At 40.0% G+C, this 24,258-nt stretch overlaps 1 protein-coding gene across 13 annotated transcripts; it reads left to right on the top strand.

The window, feature by feature from the left end:
• The first annotated feature begins 7,111 nt into the window (after positions 1-7,111).
• On the top strand, positions 7,112-24,085 carry LOC135261574 (splicing factor U2AF 65 kDa subunit-like). Of its 13 annotated transcripts, none has more exons than XM_064348033.1 (13): positions 7,112-7,628; positions 9,809-9,944; positions 10,415-10,518; positions 10,608-10,759; positions 11,066-11,182; positions 11,927-12,065; positions 12,170-12,181; positions 13,526-13,605; positions 17,176-17,289; positions 18,824-18,946; positions 19,295-19,381; positions 20,752-21,003; positions 21,316-24,085. In XM_064348033.1, the coding sequence occupies exons 1-13, from the start codon at positions 7,571-7,573 to the stop codon at positions 21,448-21,450; spliced, it is 1,509 nt and encodes a 502-aa protein (XP_064204103.1). In that variant the 5' UTR covers positions 7,112-7,570; the 3' UTR covers positions 21,451-24,085. The 13 variants fall into 13 exon arrangements, with proteins under 13 accessions (XP_064204103.1, XP_064204106.1, XP_064204101.1 ...); XM_064348031.1 differs by having other exon boundaries at positions 7,114-7,628; positions 10,412-10,518; XM_064348034.1 differs by having other exon boundaries at positions 7,115-7,619; positions 10,412-10,518.
• The last annotated feature ends 173 nt before the right edge of the window (positions 24,086-24,258 follow it).

Below are 24,258 nucleotides of genomic sequence, written 5' to 3'. Positions count from 1 at the left end.
TCTCTTTCAGTGAATGTCATTCCCTCAGTGAATCTTATTCTGTGACAATGGGCTTGAATCATGCCTGGCAGTGTTTATACACATCAGAGAATAGATCCCATTGACAAATAAAATGTTCTATATAACTGGATTCTTTTTGTTGTTCAGATAAGAAAGTTTACAACCTACTTATGAATAAAATTGATTATTTCATAGTAAACTACAATTAATTTCATAGTAAACTAGTTTGCCGTTAAAAAGCCATTTTTGGCCTTTATTGCTAAAATTACTGGTGCATTATTGTAAGAGGGAAACACATCACTGTCAGCGAGACTGCTTATCACTATGAAAAGCTGCGTCACTGTGTGTTACAATGAAAGGCACACAGTACTGTGAGAAATATCTTTGTGAAAATGAAATGCATCGCTGTGAGAAACCATGGAGCATGTCATTGCCAGAGAGGATATCACAACTGTGAGAGGATTGTATAACTGTGAGAGATGACCACAGCACTGTGATCCCAACAGTGACAGATCACTGCAGGGAAAAATGAGGGGCCAGGACAGCAGGTCACAACATAACAACCCCTTCTTGTGTGAAAATAAAAAACAACTTTGCTAGGAAAGGTATGTTACAATTTAGTCAACTGTGAAGCGAATAGCTATATGTTCCAGCATGTGGTCCTTGTCTGTAAATACCATGTTTTTTTAACTGTTATTCAGTTGTTTTTCTCTTCTTTTTTTACTGAATGTATATTTGTCTATATTATAGTGTGTGAAGGCATGTTGGAGAAGAAAATATCTCCTCTTGTTTTTCTGTCTAATTTGTTCATTGGCCCCATGTCCTGCCATCTGCCATTTTGGACAGGCCTCGTGCTTAGTTGTCAGATTCGGCTGTAGGCCCCTTTGTTCGGCTTCCTGTCGTCAGCTGCTCGCAAACCTGTCTAACCAACTCATCCCTCATTCTCTTTGCACGCTTTCATCTGCTCTTTTTCTCTTCCCAGCCTCAGTCATCTTCCTCCTCCCTGCTTCTTGCGTTTTCCCCTTTCCACTCCCCCATTCTAACATTTTGAGGAGAGGATTTTTCTTTGTCTATAAATATGCACAGATAGTCTGTGTTTATAGGATTACCCACCCATCCCCAGCCTTCAAGCCAATAATTCCAGGCCTGACTCCAAAACTATCTCCAACCGCTGACCTTTGGGGGATCAGGAGTGGAGGGGCAAACCGTAAGACGCTACAGAAGATAGAAATAGTGACTGGGGGATGAGGTGGGAAAGGCTTAGGGGAACATGTTACACAAATATTATGAAAACATGGGGAGAGGGGAATCGGGGATGCGTCAAAGGAAAAATAGATCATAGACAAAAAAGGTCCAACTGCCATTTTATTCATCGACTGCCACCAGAATTTCTTAAGATAAAACCCTGAAATGATCAGATAGATGAATATAATACTGCTCTCAGGGGTGGCCAAATGTGGAAAAGTTAAGCTGGTGCAAGGATGTCCACTTAACGATCACTGTAAATTCTGGATACTCACATTGCATCTGTTGTGTCTCACTACAGGTCAAGGCATGCAAATAAATAAAAGATATACAGTGCAGAATCTCGATTGATTTGAAGTGACTACATTTTCTTGAGCTTCTGAACGGTTCAGTATTCTACCCCAACCAATGTCCAAATCTGTTGGAACGCCGAGATGACATTTTCTTGCTCCTAGATTGCTTGCGTCTATATCCATACAAGTTTTCCGAGCCTAGCCCACAGACACACGTGAGGATATCCCCATGATCTCCTTACAGATTAATGTTGGAAACTCCCTCTTATGCAAGTAGCCTACTTTAGCAGCAATAAACACTCTCTAAATTTGGACAAGTGAGTCTCTGTTACCTTTCCACTGGTCACTTTTCTGTCCCACCTCATTTCCTGAAAAATCAGAGTAAGCCTCTGTGCAATGTGAACTTTGCTGATTGATCATGTCTTTCCTAGCCTACATGTGGGTAGGGAATAGGGGTCGGGCTTAAGAGTCCTTGTGGAGGTCTAATTTGTAGCCTACATTGCTTTAATAATTGGAAAGAAAGCCTTTGTTTAATACCAAACACTGAAAAGGTTTTAAATGGAATGCATATGGTCTGTATTAAGTTAACTAAAGGGTAACTGTTAAACCCCAGTCCTCCAGGATCAGAAAAGTCCACATTTTTTGATCATGTGGCCCTCCAAGACCAGGGTGGCAGTGCCTTCCCCTGCACATGAATACTGTACCCAGTGCAAGCTGAGTGTTTGTCTCCATCTGTAGGCCACAACGGAAATTGATTCCTATTCTTATGGGAGGAGACAATGGGTCTGATTCACAAAACATGCGTATAATCATATTTGATCGTAAACTGTGTGTAATAACATTTCCACGGCATTCATCATTTTTTTCTTATCTATATTTGTTGATGGCTGTTTCCTTATGCTAATTACATGAACAAGATTGCACATAAAATTTACAGTCAGCATTCATCATCTCATACACCTGGGATGTGCACAAAAACAAAGGTCTGCACATGTGTCATGAACCCCATATTGTTTTTTTCATGGGAACATTTTTAAGAACAAAAGGAAAAGATAACTGAAGAAAAGTTTTGTGAATGAGGTTCAATGATGCCAGTGATATTGTCGATAATACTGGTTTAAGAATCCCCTCAGATACACCAAACAGTGGAAGTATCTGAGTGGCGAAGGAACGTGTTTAGCCTTACCCAATGCCACTGGAACGGGATTCATTTAACTTGATTATCGGACTCCAACATGGTGTTTTAACCTCTCCTCTGTGCTAACAGTTATGTATAGGAGGAGGCTGGTTTCCATCAGTGTGGCTCTGTACGGATCACTATCTATCTTGGTAGACTATCTAGCTTGTGTAGCCAGCATAGATACAACTGTGTATCTTGCTACGACACTAGTGCATAGGCAAATGACAACGGGGTGCAGATATCCTGAGTTCTGTGTGTATGTTAGGATCTTAAAACTGCTAGGTGTGGTAAGAAGTAAAGCGGAATGCCTGGTTAAATTAATGAAATTTATTGTACAGTATGTTAATAATGGCAATATGCAATTGTGCAAAATGTGTGCGTAGTTGAATGGCTATACACATAAGATGCGCAGGAGACATGTTGACAAGTCTCCTCAAACCATTGCACTTTTCCCCTTATATTGCCAAAGATCAAAGTAAAACTGCAACTCATGAAATAAAGACACCATCATAACATAACAGTATATCAATTATCCTGCTTGCGCTATCTCTGCAAGAATACCACATTGGGTCAACCTTTATATCTGGTTAGGCGCTGACCCATAGGTATCAAGATCTTTAGTCAGCACCCCACTACCAAAGACACCAACTTGTTCCCCATGACACTGGCTTTCCAGTAATACCAAACATGATTACATTATATTATGGAGAACCTAATGTTTACATAACACTGATCCAATAGGATATTTTGCAACTGAACTTTGTTTCTTTATCACACCCTGCTGAATCCCTGTCAACACAGTAAACACAGTCTGTTTTCTTCAGGGGGTCTGATAAGGGGCAGCCTTCTGTAAACCTAAGCTGGTGATGGAAATCATTTGGCCATATGTTAACAGAACTCAGTAATGCATGCGTACGAAAACAAAATTACGTTACACTACAGTCATCCTGACCGAAACAGTGGGTGTTAAACTATGCTCACATTTCCGATATTGCGTTTGTTTTTTTTGTTTTTGCCATATTTCGCTACCAGTAATAATTCATTTTTTTATTTAATCAACATTTTAAATAACATTTATAAATGTGGATAATTTTGATACTGTAGCAGCCAAGAATAGGCATTCAGCACTTTCTGTTCATGACTGGAAGGCCTCGGAAATACTGACACTTCTTGGACAAGGCCCGGCCTTGATATTTACTGTTAAGAGAACATGAACAATGCTTCCTCCTACTCAAACCCCGGTAATGTGTGCCATTTTCTGGAACTGCTGAGGAGAACAATGCTGGTTTCAAAATGTCAGATCTACACATTCATGAATATTCAATAGTGCTAACAGATTTGCTGTCAAGCTGCCTGTGCTTTGCAGTGTAATTGGTAGATAATTAGGTACCTTCTGAATTTGTTGTCTATCCAGGCCCAAAATAGATGTTCAAAGTGTCCTGATGAGGACATTTTATATTTTAAAGAATGTTCCTGCACAAAGGCTGTGCATATTAAAAACAAGGTAATAGTGAATGAGATGGGCATACTGTATATCGCTGCACGCAGCCCCACAGCTCCCTTCTGAAACGGCATGCTGTTCATTTGCAGCAAAAGAAAAGTGCTTGGTTTTCTTAATGTATTTATTCACATGACAATAATTCAGGCAGGCAATTACCGTGTGCTGCCATATGATACCTTCATTGTTCCTCACCTTGCATCTGAAACTTAGATACACTGCTCTTACAACAGCTTCTGGGTACTTGCTGCATATAACATTTATCTTGTTTTTATGTATTTATTTATATTTTGAAATCATATTGTATACTCTTTTATTATTTATGTTGAGCCACATTTTCTTTAGCTTCATTAACATCATATTTGTTTTAAATTTCCATGTTATCCTTCAGTAACAAGGGTATCTTTACCAACATCAATTTCCTTTTTGACATATTTTTTTTTGTCCTATTTATAATTTTTATTGCGTTTTTCAAGTATATATCAGGATCACATGACATTGTGTATAGCTGTTCAATAAATAAAAAAAGAACCTGAAGATGGTAGGGAGGATGAGCCTGTCAATGCTACAGTAACCTCAGAATAAAGGGAGAGGAGGGGGCGATGGTAACAAGATGTGTGGGGAGTGGTGGAAATTGAGGGGGGGGGGGTCAATTGTAATACAGAGGTACATAAGGCATAACTGTCATGCAGCACTTTCAAGAAAATTCTACAAGGGAGCCCAAAAACACCAGAATTCATCAGACTTTTCTATGTGGGTCTTCATGTAAACTTTTCCAAGGAGACTCACATAACGGCAAGTGTGAACCGCATTTTGACAGAAGGTATCTGTTGGGTTGATCATAATAGTAATATACATTTTCTACCAGGTAAATAAGGCAGTTCAATACACATTCTGTATCACAATCTAATCCCAAACCAGTTTTACAGTTCAGAAGATACTACTAGAGACATTGTGAATTTCTTGTCAATTATCAATTATCATAACCCCATGAAGTTCTCTCCAGTAGGCCTCGATCTTATCACAATGCCACAAACATGCAAACTGCAAACAAAAAAAAAAACTGCAAACAAAAAGCCAGTCTTGATCACTGAAAGATAAAGCAGTATCTCTTTCCCATAAAAGAGATACGCTCAATGAGCTATAAGATGAATTCACAACATTAGACATGTCTGGAGATACAAACTGGTTCTCAATTAATGTGAGGTCAGAGCATATTTTTTTACCTGCCCTACTTTGAGACTCGAGAACGTGCCGTACAGTAATTGAACGAACTTGTAAAAGTCACTGTGGTGCAAGTTAAATTTGTTTCTAAGGAACTGAAAAGATGTATTTGTGTCACCTATAAATAAGTTTGATGTATGAAGCCCAATGCAATTCATTGGAAAAGCAAAGCCAGGCTTGACAGCAGTGGGAGACCTGAGTGTTAAACTTACTGGGATACTGAAATATTTCCTGACATCTATACATGGCAAAATGATGTTAAATACCCCAAAGATATCGGTTAAAGATTGTGTCCTTTGTATATTATGGATACATGGTAAAGAACATAGCAATCTTGGATAGCAATACCAACCTACCAGATCCATGTCTATCAAGGAACCAGTTAAACAAATGTTTAATTTTGGCAGACCAGTAATACAGTTGCATGTTGGGAATGGATGCCCCACCCAGCTCCCTCAGCTTTACCAATACAGAACATTTGAGTTGTTTTGTTTTTTATTCCCCCAAATGTAGATGAATTCAGCTTTTGAAAAAAGTGCTATCATATAGCATGGAAGACTTTGAAAAAGATAATTCAGCCATAATTCACAACATTGATTCCTCAAAAAAATAAATAAAGTTGGAAGATTGGACCAGTCGGATAGGTTTTGTTTATTTTTTTAATCAAAGGAGGATAATTTGCTCTGAATAGGTCCCAGATGTAGGCATGATAAAAACATCCAAATATCAAAACCCTGCATTGGCTTATTGGAAAAGGGACCTTGGGGTAGGACTAGGGGAAGGGTTCAGATGCAGCACCTGAGATTTACCCAAATTAATTTTATATCCTGAAAAATTACTGTACTGATGTAGCACACCCATAACATCATCAGTAGAAGTCTTTGACATATTTTTAACTGCAGCAAATGTATTAGGATTTGTACCCTGATAATGCAAATTTATTCAGATACTATTTTTTCCATGATAGGGTGACTAGGGTGGCCAAGCCATTATGTACGTGTTTGTCTTTATATTTTCTTGTGACCAATACGAATGTGTGCGTGAGTGTGCAATTTCTTCAAGCGAATGTTATGAAAAATCATCTCCTGGTGAAACGTTTCAAATGTATTTTTGTTGAGTCTGCATAATTGCTGAGTTGGTATTGTCATATATAAATTGCTAGTGAGCATGCATTATTGTCTTTTCTCGAAAGCTATCATCCATTATTTTGTATGATACACCCCAGAACAAAAATGAAGGTACTACAATAGAATAGTGGCAAGGGGTAGCCAACAATTGCTGCAGCATCCACCCAATACCCACTAATGCAAAATAGTAAGGGAGATTGATAGGGAGAAGTGTACATTTATTCTCCATAGCTCCAGAACATAAAGCCTGAAAGAACAACAAGGAGAGCACAACAAGATTATTGGAAATTCTGTCTAAGAATTTGGGAACTTTCTAGATCTTTTCATGTCAAGGTATCTGTTTACATAACAGAGTGAGACTATGTACCCTCGTTGAAATGAGAGAACCCAACTTTGAACAAACTTTCCACCTCTCTGCCGCTTGGGAGGAAAGTGTAGCTCTTCCAATCTTCCCTGGCAATAGATGGCAGTGTTATTCACTCCCGTGTAAGGAGCTTGTGTGAACTTCCGTCAAATTTCAGCGTCTGCTACATCAGGTCAGGATCGTGGGGGCCTACTGTACATCAGACTCCAGACGAGAAAGAAGACTAGCGACAAACCACTGTGTGCACTTCATTCTTGGTTAAAAAAATCTCGCCCAACTCGAAACCAAGACTACTCACATATTTAAATTCGCCTAGGTTATCTCATTAACTGCACAAAATAATCGGAACATAAATTCCAGTGAATTCCCAACTAGCATTAGCTGGCTTTCCAGAAAGCTTGCGACAGTTCTCAAATCATAAATTCTTTGTCTAGATAAGGTTTTCTTAATAAATTATCTGGCTTTGTTATTATTTCTGTTGGTGGGTGTGTGGTGTTTGCTGGCTGGTTAGCTTGCTAACTAGCTAGCTAGCTGGCTGGCTACCTGCATACATTTATTCGTATTAAAACATTCTTATAAACTGCCTGCTTGGTAGCAGCACTACCCCACGCCGACCGTCCATTCAACCACGAATCCAAAATGTCGGATTTTGACGAATTCGAGAGGCAGTTGACCGAGAACAAGCAAGGTAACATAGGTGATTGCATTTAACAACTGAGTTTATCACTAACTATTTTACTAACCATGCATTCAAGCTAAGGTTTGCTATGAAGCTAGCTTTCAGAATCTCATGAAGCAAGTGTTTTCCCAACTGGCTACTTTTGTGACTGGCTAGATGACAGCTAGCTAGCTAGTCTAACGATAACTAATTTCGATGCAACATAACGGTTGATAGGCAATAGCGAACATCTATTTACGTTTTGCTATTGTGAGAGTAGCTAAATAGTTTCTTATCAAGCTGGATAAATTGACTACCGGCTGAATAGCTAGTTAGATAGCTTTAAAATATTGTACCGTCTATTTGAAGTTCCCATAGTCTAGACTGCATTGAAAATGGGCAGACATAGCGTTAGTTAGTTGGCTGATACAGCGTATTAACTTGTCTTTAACTATATAAATCGGAGTTTGTTACAAAAACATCGGCTAACCGGCAAAATGCTGTCTGGTTAACGCCGTCCATGTATTTTCGTGATATTAACTAATTGGCTTGCGGCGTTGCTTAGCTAGCTAGCAGAAGGGCCATAGCAACGGCCAAAGCATTCTAGCAATGCTAATGTAACGTTAGAATGGCTGGTGCTGAAACGAGTAAATTGAAGTCTAGTTGTCGTTATTTTCATTTCGTGGCTCAATTGAAGGAAACGTCATGTTTCTTTTTATTTGTGGTGGTTATGTATGTTTACAGTGCTCACATGAATAACGTTACCTGCTTCATGGGGCTGAACTTGCGATGAGAAGTAGAATGACATTATTGAATCAATACTTCGCGGTGCCCAGGGCCCGGGTTCAGATGGGCAGCAACGAATGTTTCTTCCGTGCAGTAGGCTACCTACCACCGTCTTAAATCGCAGCAATGCCTGGAGACGCACACTGCATGCTATTCTTCTTCTTTTAAAAAACAGATTGGAAGTTAATATTTATCTTTTATGTCTGGGGTATGACAGATTCGAAGTTAATATTTATCTTTTATTTCTGAAGAAAGTGACCATGTACCATACGGTGTGGCATCGATGGTCTAATCAATGTTAATCGCAAATTGGCTTGGTTGGGTTTTGTTCTGTCTAGAATTGGGATGGCAGGTATGCCGTCCCGCCAAGTAAAATGACTGAATCCACGCCTATGTGTTTCAGCTAGAATGTATGTGTGTTCGCATTATGCATGTGTATGCATATCCCTCAAGAATTATCATATAGTTCAAATATTTATATGAATTATCATTATACGTTACTTATAATAAGCACTATACAAAAAGAAATGAACTTCATTTGAGACACAAAGTTTGAGTGACCACATTCTCTTCAGATGGGAAGATGAAAAAATACAGGGCCAAGTTACATTAAATAATTTAGGAAACATTGGGTAGCATTGCTTTGGAATAGAGCTTGTTTAATTTGTGTGAGCTAAAATAACTAATATTGTTTGTTGTAACTTGGCCTGATTTTTCATATCAATATTTTTAACAAGAGTTCTTTTTAGTTAGGTTTAATTAATTAATTAATTAATTAATTAATTAATTAATTAATAGATCGTGCTTTGCATGTGTGAGAATTTTTGTACGTTGAAAATGTTTTTGTTGAGATTTGTATGTACACAGTTGGTCAGAAGTTTTAGTACTCTGTTTTTAGTTCAGTTTAAGCGGTTTAGTTGTTATAAATGACCTCAAATGGTGCAAGGTAAGAAGTGAATAGTCAGAAGTTAAAAATAGTTTTTTACTTCACAGGGTAGTGACTTAAATTTTGCAGTTTTAGAGTTGTATTTGTCTAAATAAGCAGGTGAGCAAACAAATTCTTTCCATTTTCCAACATGTGAGGTAAATCAAGCTAGTTTGGGATGAATTGGACAGAAAGGTCAAGGAGAAGCAACCCACAAGTGCAGCAGATCTGTGGAAACTTCTACAGCACTATTGGTGTTGACTTTCCAAATCATATGGCATTAATATGGTCAGTAGGTATTACTGCAAAACATGGCTATTTTGATTATGATTTAAATGGTATTTTTGTACAATTAAAGGTGTTTATTTTTTATCTGTAAAATTGTGGTAGTACTAAAACTTTTGACCGGTAGTGTAATGTCATGTCAAAATCCGAAACTCTTACAGCTAACAAAGAGCAGTTATTCCTCAAGTTGTGCACCCCTCTAATTCCCTGTCATGCCCCCCAGAGCGGGACAAGGAGAACCGCCACCATCGCCGCCGCACCCCGTCCCGCAGTCGCAGCCGTGAGAGGAAGAGGAGGAGCAGAGAGAGGAGGAGCCGAGATCGACGCAGCGACAGTAAGGACCACAGGCAGAGACGCAGGTAATGCATCTGCTCTGCAGACAAGGCGTGCATTGCTAGTCATGCCACATGCATAAGCCCCCTTTACACCAAATATCCCTGTGATACGGTAGCTTTTGCCTCTGGCCAACATTCACACAAGGGTCTGACTGGGCCTAATTTCTTCTCCAATTAGAGGTGTTGGTAACTTTCACACTGCACCAGGCAGTTTATTTCTACCCTGTTCTGCAGGGCTCATGTTTATTTAACCATCAACACCAGCACCAACTACCAGAAGCCGACTTAAGGGAACGAAGCATACGAATGGGGCCTTGATGGTGATTTTTGGATAAAAAGGAAAAAAATATCTTTGTGTATGTACTTCAAAATGGAAATCAAAATCAATCTGCCGGAAATGCTGTTACAGAGCCATTTCTAATATTCACTGCAGATTCTTTCTTTCACTTGTGCAAACTCGTTTCTCATTGGCCCACTCCGGCCTATTTCAGTAGTCACTCCCCACACCGTGAGAAGAAGAAGAAGGTGAGGAAGTACTGGGATGTACCGCCCCCTGGCTTTGAGCACATCACGCCCATGCAGTACAAGGCCATGCAGGGTGAGCCCCCCGAGCATCTCGCCTGCCTGCCGTCTCGTTTTTCTGACTGCGTGTCGACCCGACTGACAGTCTCTCCGTCCCGTAAACAGCCGCTGGGCAGATACCGGCTACTGCGCTACTGCCAACGATGACCCCCGATGGTTTGGCGGCCACGCCTACTCCAGTGCCCGTGGTGGGCAGCCAGATGACCCGGCAGGCTCGAAGGCTCTACGTTGGCAACATCCCCTTTGGCATCACTGAGGTGGGTGCAGGGTGGAACTAGGGCTACCTGAGCTAACAAAAGCAAACGGGTATGAAAACAGGATGGTGAGAAAAAGGCTTTTCTAATGATACTGACTGATGTGAGGAATCCTTTTCCCCACTGTGTGTGCTGATGTTGTTATCACTTGCACATGTAATTGTACACTGAATCTTTCACATGTAAACTGAGCACTATGCACTAAAGTGCATAGATTCGGGGGGTGGCTATTAGCTGATTTTGTGATTGATGGTTGGTATAACAAAGCCTGCCATAATGCTGTGTATGTGTCCATGTCCGTATCCTCAGGAATCCATGATGGACTTCTTCAATGCGCAGATGCGCCTGGGAGGTCTCACGCAGGCCCCTGGAAACCCCGTCCTTGCAGTGCAGATCAACCAGGACAAAAACTTTGCCTTTCTTGAGGTTTGCCTCTGTGTGTGTTTATTTTGTCCATCCAATGGCCTGGTTTAAAGGGTAAGCACCACATAATGGCATCCCCCGAAGACATTAGGTCAGTTCATTTTAGTCTAGAGGTTTTTTTGTTAAATTAAGCTGAAATTGTTGTTAGTATGGCTTCAAATTTGACAAATTGATCACTGGTGTATTTTAATTTTTTAATAATATCTTATGCTTACCCTTTAATAAGCCTTTTCAATCCTTTTCAACCACACGGCCAGACTAGGGAAAGAACCATAACACCACGACAGTCAGACAGAGCTCACTTTATACAAGTACAGCTGTATTAGCTTGGAAGAGAAAAGGGCAAAATATAAGGGTCAGTTGTATACAGAGCCCCCCTGGGGTCAGCTGAGAAAAACTTAAAAGACCCATGTGTAAATCTGTACTCTCGGTTTAGAAATCTGTGGGCACGGTTTATAAACGGATTCATAATCCCTGCCCTCAAATTACGAATCCATGCCCACGGATTTGTAAACCGTGCCCTCAAATTACGAATCCATGCACACAGATTTGTAAACCGTGCCCTCGAACTAGGATTCGTAATTCGAGGGCACGGTTTACAAATCTGTGTGCAAATCCGTAGTTGTAGACAGTCGTTGAAAGTTTTAAAGCCTTTAATGTATGGAATTGAGCCAGCGTCGCAATGTTTTGCTTGCGAGAGGAACTCTCTTACAGTGCTGTTGGATTTACTCTGTCTCCCTCCCTCAGTTTCGCTCGGTCGATGAGACCACCCAGGCGATGGCCTTCGATGGGATCATCTTCCAGGGACAGAGCCTGAAGATCCGCCGTCCGCACGACTACCAGCCCCTGCCCGGCATGAGCGAGAACCCCAGCGTCTATGTACCAGGTATGTACGTTGGTGTTGTAAAGTATGCTACAAATCTACCTGCATTTTGCATCTACCGTCTGTGACACAATTCTCCCCCTTGTTTCCTCCATGTTTCCACACAGCTCTCGAGAAAGGTTTGTGTATGAGTTTTGTAAAGATGTGCAATTGTACAGCCATTTTATTAACATTTTGACAGCTTGTGTGAGTCAGAAAAAAATAATACTAATTCACCATTTTGTGACTGCATTAATATTTTTAAAATGTGACTTCGCTAGTTAATGAATGCTGTTTTATATTCCTTGGTTTTAGGCACCCACTCACTGCTTAATTGGTTTAGAAAGGGTTTATTGGTATTTTGAGAGTGTGGGAGAGATCATTCTGTGCAATGGACAAGGGACCGCTTGAATTACAAAACTGCACTGTATTATGTCTTACTTGACAAGATGTTCTATTTGATTTAAAAACTGCACATTTGAATTTGAGATGAGACAAAAAAATATATATAAGGAAACATGGTCTGGTTGGGGAACTAGAAAATTCTGTGACCAAATCCCCGATGAGGAACTGCTTTTATACTCCAAAGCAAAGTACATGGCCTGAATTGCTTCTCTAATTTTTCAGCTGTTAAAATGATCTTGTGAAGGCCCTGTAATTTGCCCTGGATGTTGGTGTTAGCTGAGCAGTTCTGTAGTTGTGGTAATCCAAATGTGAAATGTTCCCTCAGTATTTAGCTCAGCATTATAATTGAATTTTTATACTCCATATCCTATTTTTATCAAATTTGAGTGGATCATTCTTAAAGTAAAGTTGCTTGAATGGATCTAGTTGCAGTGCCATAGTATAGAGTGTTACAGTTTGTAGTCCTAAAACCTGGAAGTAAGATTGCATTTTTTAGTCATGGATTCCCTCGTCAGACAATATTTTTTTCCCTATAGAGATTTTGTTTTCTGCCATAAATAAGGTCTGTGGTGAACGTAGACCTTAGAGAGTTTTGCGTTTTGTTCTACAAGAAAAATTACACCCATTAATATCTCAACTGTGGATTTTGAAGTGGTTTGTGCTTTTAAAATGTAAGTTGCTAACAAGTTGCTATATTGAAACTACAACAATGGTCATATTATGGCAACCGCCACTCTAGTTGCCATACTAGCCCTCCTGCATGCAACACCTGTTGTAGTTTCAATATAGCAACTTGTTCACAGCTTACTTTTTTAAAGCACATAACTGCTTCGAATTCACGGTTGAGATGTCAATGGGTGTAATTTATCTCTTAGAACAAAACGTTTTAGGCATACGTTCACCACAGAATCCAAAATCCCTATGGGAAAAAAGCATTGGAAATCTGCAGAGGGAACCCTTCGCGGAAGAAACTTCCAGGTTGGCCTACAAAAAGACGTTATCACTGTAACACTCTGTTCCGCCATTTAGTTTAGTTTGCTCGTGTGTGCTGCATTACCCCTCTCACTCCCTTTGTGTAGGTGTGGTGTCCACAGTGGTGCCAGACTCGGCTCACAAGCTCTTCATCGGTGGCCTACCTAATTATCTTAACGATGACCAGGTCAGTCCCAGGCTCTGATTCTGTATGGCAAACGCAATGTGAAAAGGGGCGTCCATTTCATTTTTAGTTGTCTTTCTGCTTTTTATTGGCCATCATCACTGTGGTCATCTTAACCTCAGATGGTCAGCTTAACCTGTGGTCAGACCATAAAACGACACAGCCCTGCTGAGCTTAAAGGGTTATTTCACTTTGGTATAACACAAGTACTTTTGTGGAGCTTTACCCTATTGTATTTGCAAAGACTGAATACTAGCAACATCAGCTGTCCCTGCTGAATGTTAACGGCATCCCCGTTTCTCCCGGTTGTCCAGCTCACAATGGAAGATAATAATTTGATAAAAGAGAGTACTCACGTCAAATGGTTCCTGTTTTTTTGAGCTGATAAGCTGTTTTCATGTTTAGCTATACATCGAATAACTATTTTCAAATTGGCTACTGCATAGAAATGCAACAAACCATAAGTTGATTATTTTAACCCCTTTATGCAGATTCCAAATCTGGCCAATTCTGGTACATTTTAGGGGTGTTTTATTTAAGTAACTCCAGTGTCATTTACAGTACAAACTTATTATTTTATTAGTTTATATATAATATATATTATATTTTAGTATACTTATTTGTTTATATTCCTAATTTAGGTAGCAATAATGTGCCATAAATGCAATTATCTTGGTAAAAATACAAAAATGTAGTTGTACTCTTTTAGTTTAAATACTGAGAGATCACATATATAAAACAGGCAAAATAGTAAACATGTCATGGATCATAAACTCCTTGCCCACAAGTGTGCAAAAATCTGAGGGTGGTATGCAGAAGTACTAAAGATCTATAAAGCCAAAAGTAAGCTGTGCACCCTGGTGTCCCTCTGTGTTTCCAAATCTATCCAAAATGTCTAAATTCTGCATTGCTGTAAATCATAACATAACCATATATTTCGCTACCCACTTTCACTCACTTTTGCACGATTTTCAAGTGGAATTTACTATCTTTTCTTCAGTATAGGAGTCTAAGATATCTAGGGGTTCAAAAACCCATCCAGAAATGAATAAAATGCTTGATGTCCATTATAAAATATATTAATTTGCCTCTTATGGTTTAAAATGAAATATTGATGTCACATTGGAAAATAATGCAAAAACATTGGGGCACACCGCGTTACACATACCTAAATATGTACTCATTTTTTTTCTTGTACTCTACAGCAGCGTTTTTCAAAGTGGGTGTCACGGCACCCTGGAGTGCTGAGAGATCGCTCCAGGGGTGCCATGAAATTTAAGTTAGCCTATGTTAAAAATAAAAAGATTATGATAAAAGGAATAAATCATACTGATTAAAAGTATTTAGAAGCTCTCATACTGCATTAGAGCTTGTCTGAACTCGGTCCTCCGCATGTCCCGTCAGGACGTAAATATAGTATGTTTGCTAAAATCTTCTGAAACAACCCATTTTTACATTTTAGCAAGACTGGTGGCATGTGGAGCTTTTGTAAATTGTACCACAGGAAATAAATGATTAAAAAACAAAAAAAAACTTTTTTTTTTTAGATTCCCTGCCCCCCGCCCTTCTGTATTCGTTTTCATTGAATAATTTTGTGATATAGCTCGTTGTATTTATGCCGAGTAGCTTTATTGTATGAATAAAAGAAAATACGCAAAACTAAGTGTAATAGCAGGTGGCGCACCTATGAAGGGTGCATACTCATAAAAAGGATGCTGGGCAATTTCCTATGCAGAGATCGGTATTTATGAAAAAAAGGCATGATAAGGTGCGTACTCTCTAAATAATCTGTAGTTGGTGAATTCTGTAGAATTTCTGGGACACTGAGCTCATTTTATAGCTTATTTTGCGACTCCTGCTGGTGACAAAAAAAAACTCAGGCATAAAAAATATTTTACTCTGTGTGATGGTCTAATGTTTGACTCCTATAAAGCAGTGAAATTACAAGTTAATCTGTTTTAATTGTCCACGTTTAATTCACTTTTTCCTCACTGCATGGTGCAGTTATGAAATTACTCCAGATATGTTTCCCTCAATATAGACTGATAAGTATGCCAGCTAACTTACTTGATGGGCAGATCATTTTTCCAGCTCACCTGATTACTTTCATGTGCGATCTAATACTAATTATATTCCTCCATCAAAATGTTGACAATGTTCTAGCTTCGCGGTAAACTGGTGCATCAAACATAACTCAGGACTGAGCCACCTATGAACGCTTACACTTGCTCGCATTAGAGAATGGTGCAAACCTCTTGAACAACACAAAGTTCCACTACGAGCCACTGTGCTAACACTGCCCTTATACTAACAGCTAGGCCTATTAGCCCCAAATTCAAATGTGCTTGGCATTATTAGAAAAGACTAGCAGTTGTCTCTTATGACCAATGAATATGACAATATCAAATATGCCACAATGTAAATAATAGAAATTCTGCTAGCAGTAATATGTACATCTTTGCTATGTACATATGTGTCCTCGCTAGACTTCATGCTTCCTCCTCCTCTGACCTACTCCTACTCCATGTCAGCATGGCAAGAATTTGCTTTAGTCATGCTGATGAGTTGGCAAAATTAGTAAAATCGTCCAAAAACCAAAGAAGATTACGCCTCAACAAGTCCTTGTATAGTACTACGTAACGTTACGGTTGACTGCAACTTTGTGCTGGACCTACCATTCTTGCTGTTTGTGCTGGGCTCTCAATTGTTATAAACTTCCTATGAAACATGTCATACACCAGTGGAAAGCTTATACTGAGTTACAGCGGCATAAAAGGTAAGTTGGGTTTTACACACAGCCGATGTAAATGCCTATCCCCGCTTTCTTTGCGTGTTTATTTCTCAGACAAATAGTTCAAGACAATAAAGAACCACTGCTTCTTGATGTGTAAAACCAATGGTAAGATTGTATATTTATGCCATATTTAGGTGGAGATATTGATAGTAGAATGGTGTGATATCACACAAGACTTCCTGTTGTTTATTTCGCTACCGCTAACCGCTGTATTGGCATACCGTCGAGCTATTGTTGGCTTTATCTTGTTCTTCTGATGGAGTATGAATTTTGGTGGTGAAAAAATATTTTTATGAACTCCCAGATAGATGTTATTGTCCAGTGTGACATATCTGGGGGGTATACTGTAGTTGCAGATGAGACTGCAGGGAGGGGGTGCTTTTTAAGTGGACGAACTACATGACAATGGTGGCACTTGTTGTTGTGTATCATCTACCAATAAAGCTAGAATACAGGGGTTGTTGTCTCCATTCATAGTTTGGTTGCAGGAACACTGAATGTCTGAGTTGAGCAATCTCTGGACGCCGGCGTCCTGGCCACTAGGGGGCTTGCACGAATGGTATTAATGCACGCACACATGTGACTGATGTGATAGTGCGCAAAGATACATTGCTTAGTTAACATAACAAAACTTTTTCCGGATATTCTTTTTATTTGATAAGGCAATATGTTGATAATAGATCAGTTGTATAAAAAAAAAGAGAAGAGAAAATGTATGATGTTAGTACACTTTTTCCTCCGTAGTTAGTGTGTGCATTAAAACTGTTTATTTTGTCGAGGTCCTAAAAATGAATGGGAGTGAATTGGGATCCAGACAACCGGGAGGAATGGCCGTTAACGGTCATCAGGAACAGCTGATGTTACTAGTATTCACTCTGTACAAGTACTATGGGGTAAGCTCCACAAAATTACTTCTGTTTTACCAAAGTGAAATATCCATTTAATGAACTGTAACCTGGTTGCTGGCTCAATGCCATAATTGGCCGAATCGCTTCAGAGTTTAGTCTGTAGGCCTATATTCTCAAAATCATTTAATTTGATTAGTGTGTCAAAAGAAATACAGTGCCTTTCTTAATTTTGTGATTGTTTCAATGGGTTTACAGTGTAGCTCTCTGTAAGACAAAGACGGCAGGGACGACTGCGGGTGTGTGTAGCTGGACGAACTTCAGTAATGAGGCTGGAGGCAAAGGTGCCCGAAGTAACTGGACCCTTCTGACCTGCACATGTATAGGCAAACAGAACATAACAAAAAAGTAAAGATGTATTTCAGTCTGCTGGCTTCCCTATGCGCCAAGAGTCACTAGCAACAATATGCATGGGCACGTGGCCGGTTAATATGCATTTCAGTGTTGGGGTCAGTTCAGTTTAAATTGAAGTCGGGGGACAATTCAGATCTTAACCAGTTTGATCAATTCAAATTTGAATGCTTTAGGATTCTTATAATTCCAATTCATGAATTTGAATTAATATTCTTTGAATTGGAACTGGAGTTGTAAATGCTTTGCTGTGGAATTGGAATTGACTTGGAATTTAGCATTTTGAACTTTAATTTTAGTTTAGAATTGTCAGTATCTCTTAAATTTTACAAAATGTTTCAGTTCATAGAAAGCTCTTTGTATTAGACTTTTTGATCTGTTGTTCTTTTAGTGTTATGCGGGTACTTTGTGTAAATTTTATTGGTGTCTACATGCATTTGCTTAGACCAGATATCAACCAGATATCAGACATGAAAATGTGTGATGTAAAACAAACTATCTACTATATCACTGGAAATACAATGGATTTTAAAAAGTTTTTCTCTAGAATTAAATAAGTGCATGGATGTAGGTATCCCTCAGAAAGGGAACAATTTCAGGAGGTAAGTTAAGAAACTGCGAATCAGGGTTGACTGAGTTTAGGTAATAAATTGAATTGTGTGTAATGAATTTAAAATAGCCACTGTGTGCTATGAGTATTTTCCAATGAACAACTTGAATTTCAGTTCATTTCCTGAAATGATCAAATAGAATTCACCCAGACTCTGGTGTATATTGAATTAAGGCAATTTGATTTGATTTGATTTAAGGAGATGATTGTTTTGAAGGATTTTGCGTGGGAGGAATATTGAACTGGAATTGAGTTTGTCGAATTGATCTGAATTTGGACTTGAAAAGGAATTAAGCGCATTGTTTTGGAAAATGAACTGAATTGGTAGGATAGGGATAAGGAATTAAATTGGAATTGAGTCACTGGAGTTGACCCCAACCCTGACAGATTTATGTCCATAAATGTCGCTGCAGCATTTGACATTAAAGGTAAGCACTCCTATAACTTTACCTTTTAAAAAAAAGTGATGTGATTATGTTATATAATCCACATTCCTGTTAGTACACAACATCATGTTGATATTGTCTTTCTCCTCAATCCTTCATGTGCTTCTTCTTCCAGGTAAAAGAGCTGCTCACATCCTTTGGTCCTCTGAAAGCATTTAACCTTGTGAAAGACAGCGCCACAGGGCTCTCGAAAGGCTACGCCTTCTGTGAATATGTCGACGTCAATTTGAACGATCAGGTAATTAATGCATTGATATTGTACCCAGTTGTCCCATTATATCCTGCACTCTGTGCCTTTATTACTCCCTAGTGTTTCATCTGCCCCAGCAGAAACGACAGCTGGCCATTTTGTGAGTTTGAGGATTGCTTGTACGTATAGACGCACTATCTGCAATACGGGAGAACATGACTGAGGCATACTGTTCCTGTATTAAGAAATATATGCTTCCATTTGACGCTTTGAATGTTAACATTCTTGGAAAAGAGGCGAGCATTTCAACAGCAAGCTGGCATTGAAAAGAGCACACACATGACCGTGCCAGTCAGTGCCAGCTGTGACATGTTTCTGATATGTTTCGTGCCACAGGCCATTGCCGGGCTCAACGGAATGCAGCTGGGTGACAAGAAGCTCCTGGTGCAGAGGGCCAGCGTGGGAGCGAAGAACGCTGCTCTGGTAAAAGGGGGGGGGAGTCAGGAATGCTGCACAGTGCCAGGAATGGCTGTGGTGATTGAAGGGGCCAGGAGTGGTGACCTGGTGAGGGTGGAGGGAGGGGGCTGGTTGGAGGCCAGGAAAACTGCTCTGTAAGGGGGAGGGGGACAAGAGAGGCAACAATGGCTCTAGTAAAGAGAGGCATCTGATGTGTCTGCCCACGTGTCTGCCAGACTGCCATGAGGGGAGCTCATAGTTATGCAACTCCTCAATTTTACTGAGTAATTTTTTCAATATAGTTTTCTCCTCCTCTAAATATACAATACATGCTTATTTTTTCAACTAATCATTTTTAAGTTTTTATGCCTCCGCGACGGCACAGCCGTGGCCGGAGGCATTATGTTTTCGGGTTGTCCGTCCGTCCATCTGTCCCGATTCTCGTGAAGGCGATATCTCAGGAACGCCTTGAGGGAATTCCTTCAAATTTGGCACAAATGTCCAATTGGACTCAAGGATGAACCGATTAGGTTTTGGTGGTCAAAGGTCAAGGTCACTGTGACCTCACAAAACACGTTTTTGCCTTGAGGGAATTTCTTCACATTTGGCACACACGTCCACTTGGACTCAAGGATGAACTGATTAGATTTTGGTGGTCAAAGGTCAAGGTCACTGTGACCTCACGTCCGTCCCATTCTCTCATGAACGCGATATCTCAGGAACGCCTTGAGGGAATTTCTTCAAATTTGGCACAAATGTCCAATTGGACTCAAGGATGAACTGATTAGATTTTGGTTGTCAAAGGCAGAGGCATACAACTACGAGGCGGTATTTCTAGTCTTATTTTTCTTCTGGTGGATTATTGCGAGGTCTTACATAGCCAATAGTTGCTTGGTTCTCACAAATACATAAACATGACCACAAAATGTCTCCATTTCTGTAAGGCTAATATCTATTTCTGGTGTTATAACCTTTCCTCCACAAGTGTATCAGCAACATATTATACACTGAAGTTGAAGATACCCCATGGATATTGTAGTTCCTTAGTCTAACTGTTTTAAAACCTTTATGGCACACTTTGCCCACACCCCCCTGTACAGACAGGTATAAATCAGGCCCTGGTGACTACAAATGTGCACCATGGGCATTGTAGTTCACAGCCACTGAAATGGATTTTAACTCTTTAACCCTTTTTAGGCCTTTGTGCGATCACAAATATGTGATTAGAACTAAATGTTCTAATGCTGATGTAACAGTCACTACTGGTAATTGAAAGCAATGGAGTTCTAGAACAACATTCCCAAAAAAAACCTACTCTTCAGGATTACAGGGTTAAAGCCTGTAACCTCTCTTCAATACCCATCTCCTCTCTCCCTCCATCACTTCTACCCATTCAGACCAGTATAAACCAGACGCCGGTGACGCTGCAGGTGCCGGGGCTGATGAACAGCTCTGTGGTGCAGATGGGCGGCCTGCCCACCGAGGTGCTCTGCCTCATGAACATGGTGGCACCCGAGGAGCTGCTGGACGACGAGGAGTACGAGGAGATCGTGGAGGACGTGCGGGAGGAGTGCAGCAAGTACGGACAGGTGAAGAGCATCGAGATCCCCCGTCCCGTCGACGGCCTGGAGGTCCCCGGCACCGGCAAGGTGAGACTCACAAGATGGGCTCTGTGTGCTGCTGCTTCTTCTGCTGTCAATACAGGCAGTCCCCTTACAGTCCCCTTCAGCCTCAAGGAAGTGTCATTGAAGGATCCAGAGTGGATTTATCTTTCTGTGTCTCAGTATGGAACAAGCAGCCAGCTTTTCTAGTGTGAGAACCTCTTCACTCTTCATTTACAAATGCATAAACATGACCATGACATCTTTAGTCTACTGGCTATATTAATTGGACTCAGGGGTTCTGTTATATACATTTTTTGGCTACAAATGACCCCTGTTCGCTCTCTCTCCTTCCCGCAGATCTTTGTGGAGTTCATGTCGGTGTTTGACTCCCAGAAGGCCATGCAGGGGCTGACAGGCAGGAAGTTTGCCAACAGGGTCGTGGTCACCAAGTACTGCGACCCCGACGCGTACCACCGCCGGGACTTCTGGTAGATTCAGAGCGGAGGGAGGAGGGTGGGGTTTGAGCTGACGGGCAGGAACGCAAGAGAAGAGAACTTGTGGAGATGGTCTCTGGAAAGAGGTGGAGGGGAGAGAGACAGGAGAAAGAGCTTGAAGGGTAGTTTTTTGTATTTGTAAAAATAGATGTGGAGGAGCGGTGGAGAAGGAAGATTTCTTATACTAAGATGGAGGCCATTTGAGTTCAGAGAGAGAGAGGGGGAGATTTCTGTACTTTGTTAAGTTAAGGTGTGGTGTGTGTGGGGGGAGGTGTCATCTAAAGCCTGGCAAGGAAGGGAGTGTTTTTGTACTTGGAAAGGTATGAGGAACAGGGATTCATGTGTAGATGTATGTAGGCCACAAGTTAGGCATAGACACTGATAGAACTGTTAACGGAAAAACGAAAAATGTAATTGGAATACATTAAATTATGTAAAGGACCCTGAGTAGGGGATTGACGGCAAATCTCACCAGTTTGTCCATGAGAGAGGAGTGCAAATGATCGGTGGACTGTCAAAAGCATAAATGGAATATTTGGCCACGTAACTGCCTGGGGGAGTTATTTTGTAGCTGTTTACATCTCCCTGTATTCCGTCTATCCTTCTTCCAAAGCCTTGCCTTAACAAATCATTCTCTCAGTCTTTCCCTCTCCCAATTGATTATACTCAAGTACTCACACTCATTAAATAAGGTCCTTGTTCAAATACAGTAGCCTTAATTTTGTCTTGGACTTTTGTTGGTTGCTGTTTTTGCAAAGCATTGCTTAATGGACTTATTGTAGTGCCGCCCATGGTTTCTGTGTGCATATCTCTCTGAATCTTACAGGCTCATTTAAATAGCAAAACATTTGCTGGTGGCAGTTACGGCACGTTTCTGTGTAACTGCCTCTCCTGGTGGTGGCCAGTTTTGTTCTGTGGCTGCACAAAACATCTTAAACTTCCGTCATTTTCATCAGTGAATTCCATCCATCTTCCTCTACTGAAAACTGAAAATTTTATTTGAGGCAAAGGTTTGCTTCGGTGTATGTCAATGCCATCGTTTCTGTGAGATGGAGGAAAAGTCATTTGACTAACAGCAAAGGTTTCTAGGTCTGTAGCTATTTGCACATCTCTTATTAGTATTTTAAAGGTCTGTTCATCCCCACGCTCCAAATTAACTGATGCCTGAAGGGTGTATTTGCCACATATTTCTTTTGCTTGCCCTTCTTCCTTTGAGAAGGAAGAAGGGCACTCAGATCTCACTCAGATCTAAATTTATCACCTCACCTTTTTTCATAGAATCTGGTCATTTTTTGGTAAAACCACTAACAAACTACTTACCTGCAAAATGTGATAGTTTACAGTTCAGTCTTCTGTCTTCGTTATGAAATTGATTCAGGTATTTGAATATCTGAAGCAGGGCTACCCAACCCTGTTCCTGGGGATCTGCCATAGGTCCTGTAGGTTTTCATTTCAACCCTAATTTGGCACAACTGATTCTGCTAATTAGCAGCTGAAAACATCTCTAGCCATTGAATAAAGTGAGCTTTGTTAGGGTACAGATCTCCAGGAACAGAGTTGGGCAGGCTTGACCTGAAGGGTCTTGTCCGACTATCAAATTGTGCCGAATCGGCTTTTTTTGGTTTGTTGTTCCTTTGTGTACAACGATAATTTATCTGTAATTGCTTGGTAAAGTAAGTTTTTGTGAAAAATGCGTGATCTAATAAAAAATAATATAAATCATAAAAATCTGACCGTAGTTTGGGTTTTGGACCGTTCTGTATGGAATACGGGTGCAAGGAGCGCTGTAACAAACACTCATCGCTATCTTATGCACCTGTTATATTTTTCTTTACTCCAAGGACCACAAATTGTTAATGTGAGGTTGTATTTTCTTATGAGATTTCTTTCTTTGATGTACAAAGACCCAAGTACATTCAAGTCAAATAACCTTTTTTGTATTTTGTTTTCCCTCCTTCCACCAGTTTTAAACTTTTTCTTTTTAAATTATGTTGCTTTGTTGAATACAAATCAAAAAGGTTTTTGGAACACATTAAGCTAGTAAATAAAAAGAGATGAAAAGTAACTTAAATATAGATTTTTTTTTTTTTTGAAGTTGGAGAAAGTGGTATTGATGAACATCTGATTTTAATGTTCCTGCACATACACATTTACTGAATTCTGACACAGAAAGGGTGAATATATATGCTGACTTAATGGAATGGACATTGCGTTACACTTGTCAAAGGAAAAGTAACTGTAGCTTGATTGTTGAAAAATGTGTATCTTGAGCTTAATTGGTGACTGAATCAGTTTGTCCTTTATCAGTTCTTGATATTGTGCGTTTAGTCTTCAAAAAACAGGAAAGGACTTTTCTCCTTTCTCCCCATGTTGTACTTTTTTCTTTTTTTTTTAAAGTCCAAGTACTCTCATTAAAACAGATTTGATGTATATTTTCGTTCATGTTCCTTTGTCCTTTTTGATCTTATTGTATGTATTTTTCCTCCCAATTACAATGTCTTTTCTCTAATGTCTTTTAACACTGGGTGTTTTCTCTATAGATGCCAATACAGTAAGCTGTCAATACAAATTGTCTGTACACTGTACACTTAACATGCTTGTATGCACAATCCATTAAAACATGGTTTTTTTGAGGTTCTTTGAGTTCTGGTCACCAAAGAGCAGGAGTGAGACAGGGGAGAGACACCTAACAGTCAATTGGGATGATTCATACTGCCGAGATTGTATTGTTTTCAACTGTGGTTCACAAGTTACTCTAAGTGATGTGCATAGTAAGCAGAAAACCTTCTATTGTAGCTCCACCCAG

Source organism: Anguilla rostrata, chromosome 8 (genome assembly GCF_018555375.3).
Source record: "Anguilla rostrata isolate EN2019 chromosome 8, ASM1855537v3, whole genome shotgun sequence".
NCBI lineage: Eukaryota > Metazoa > Chordata > Actinopteri > Anguilliformes > Anguillidae > Anguilla > Anguilla rostrata.
This window is presented reverse-complemented; position numbering and strand designations above follow the sequence as displayed.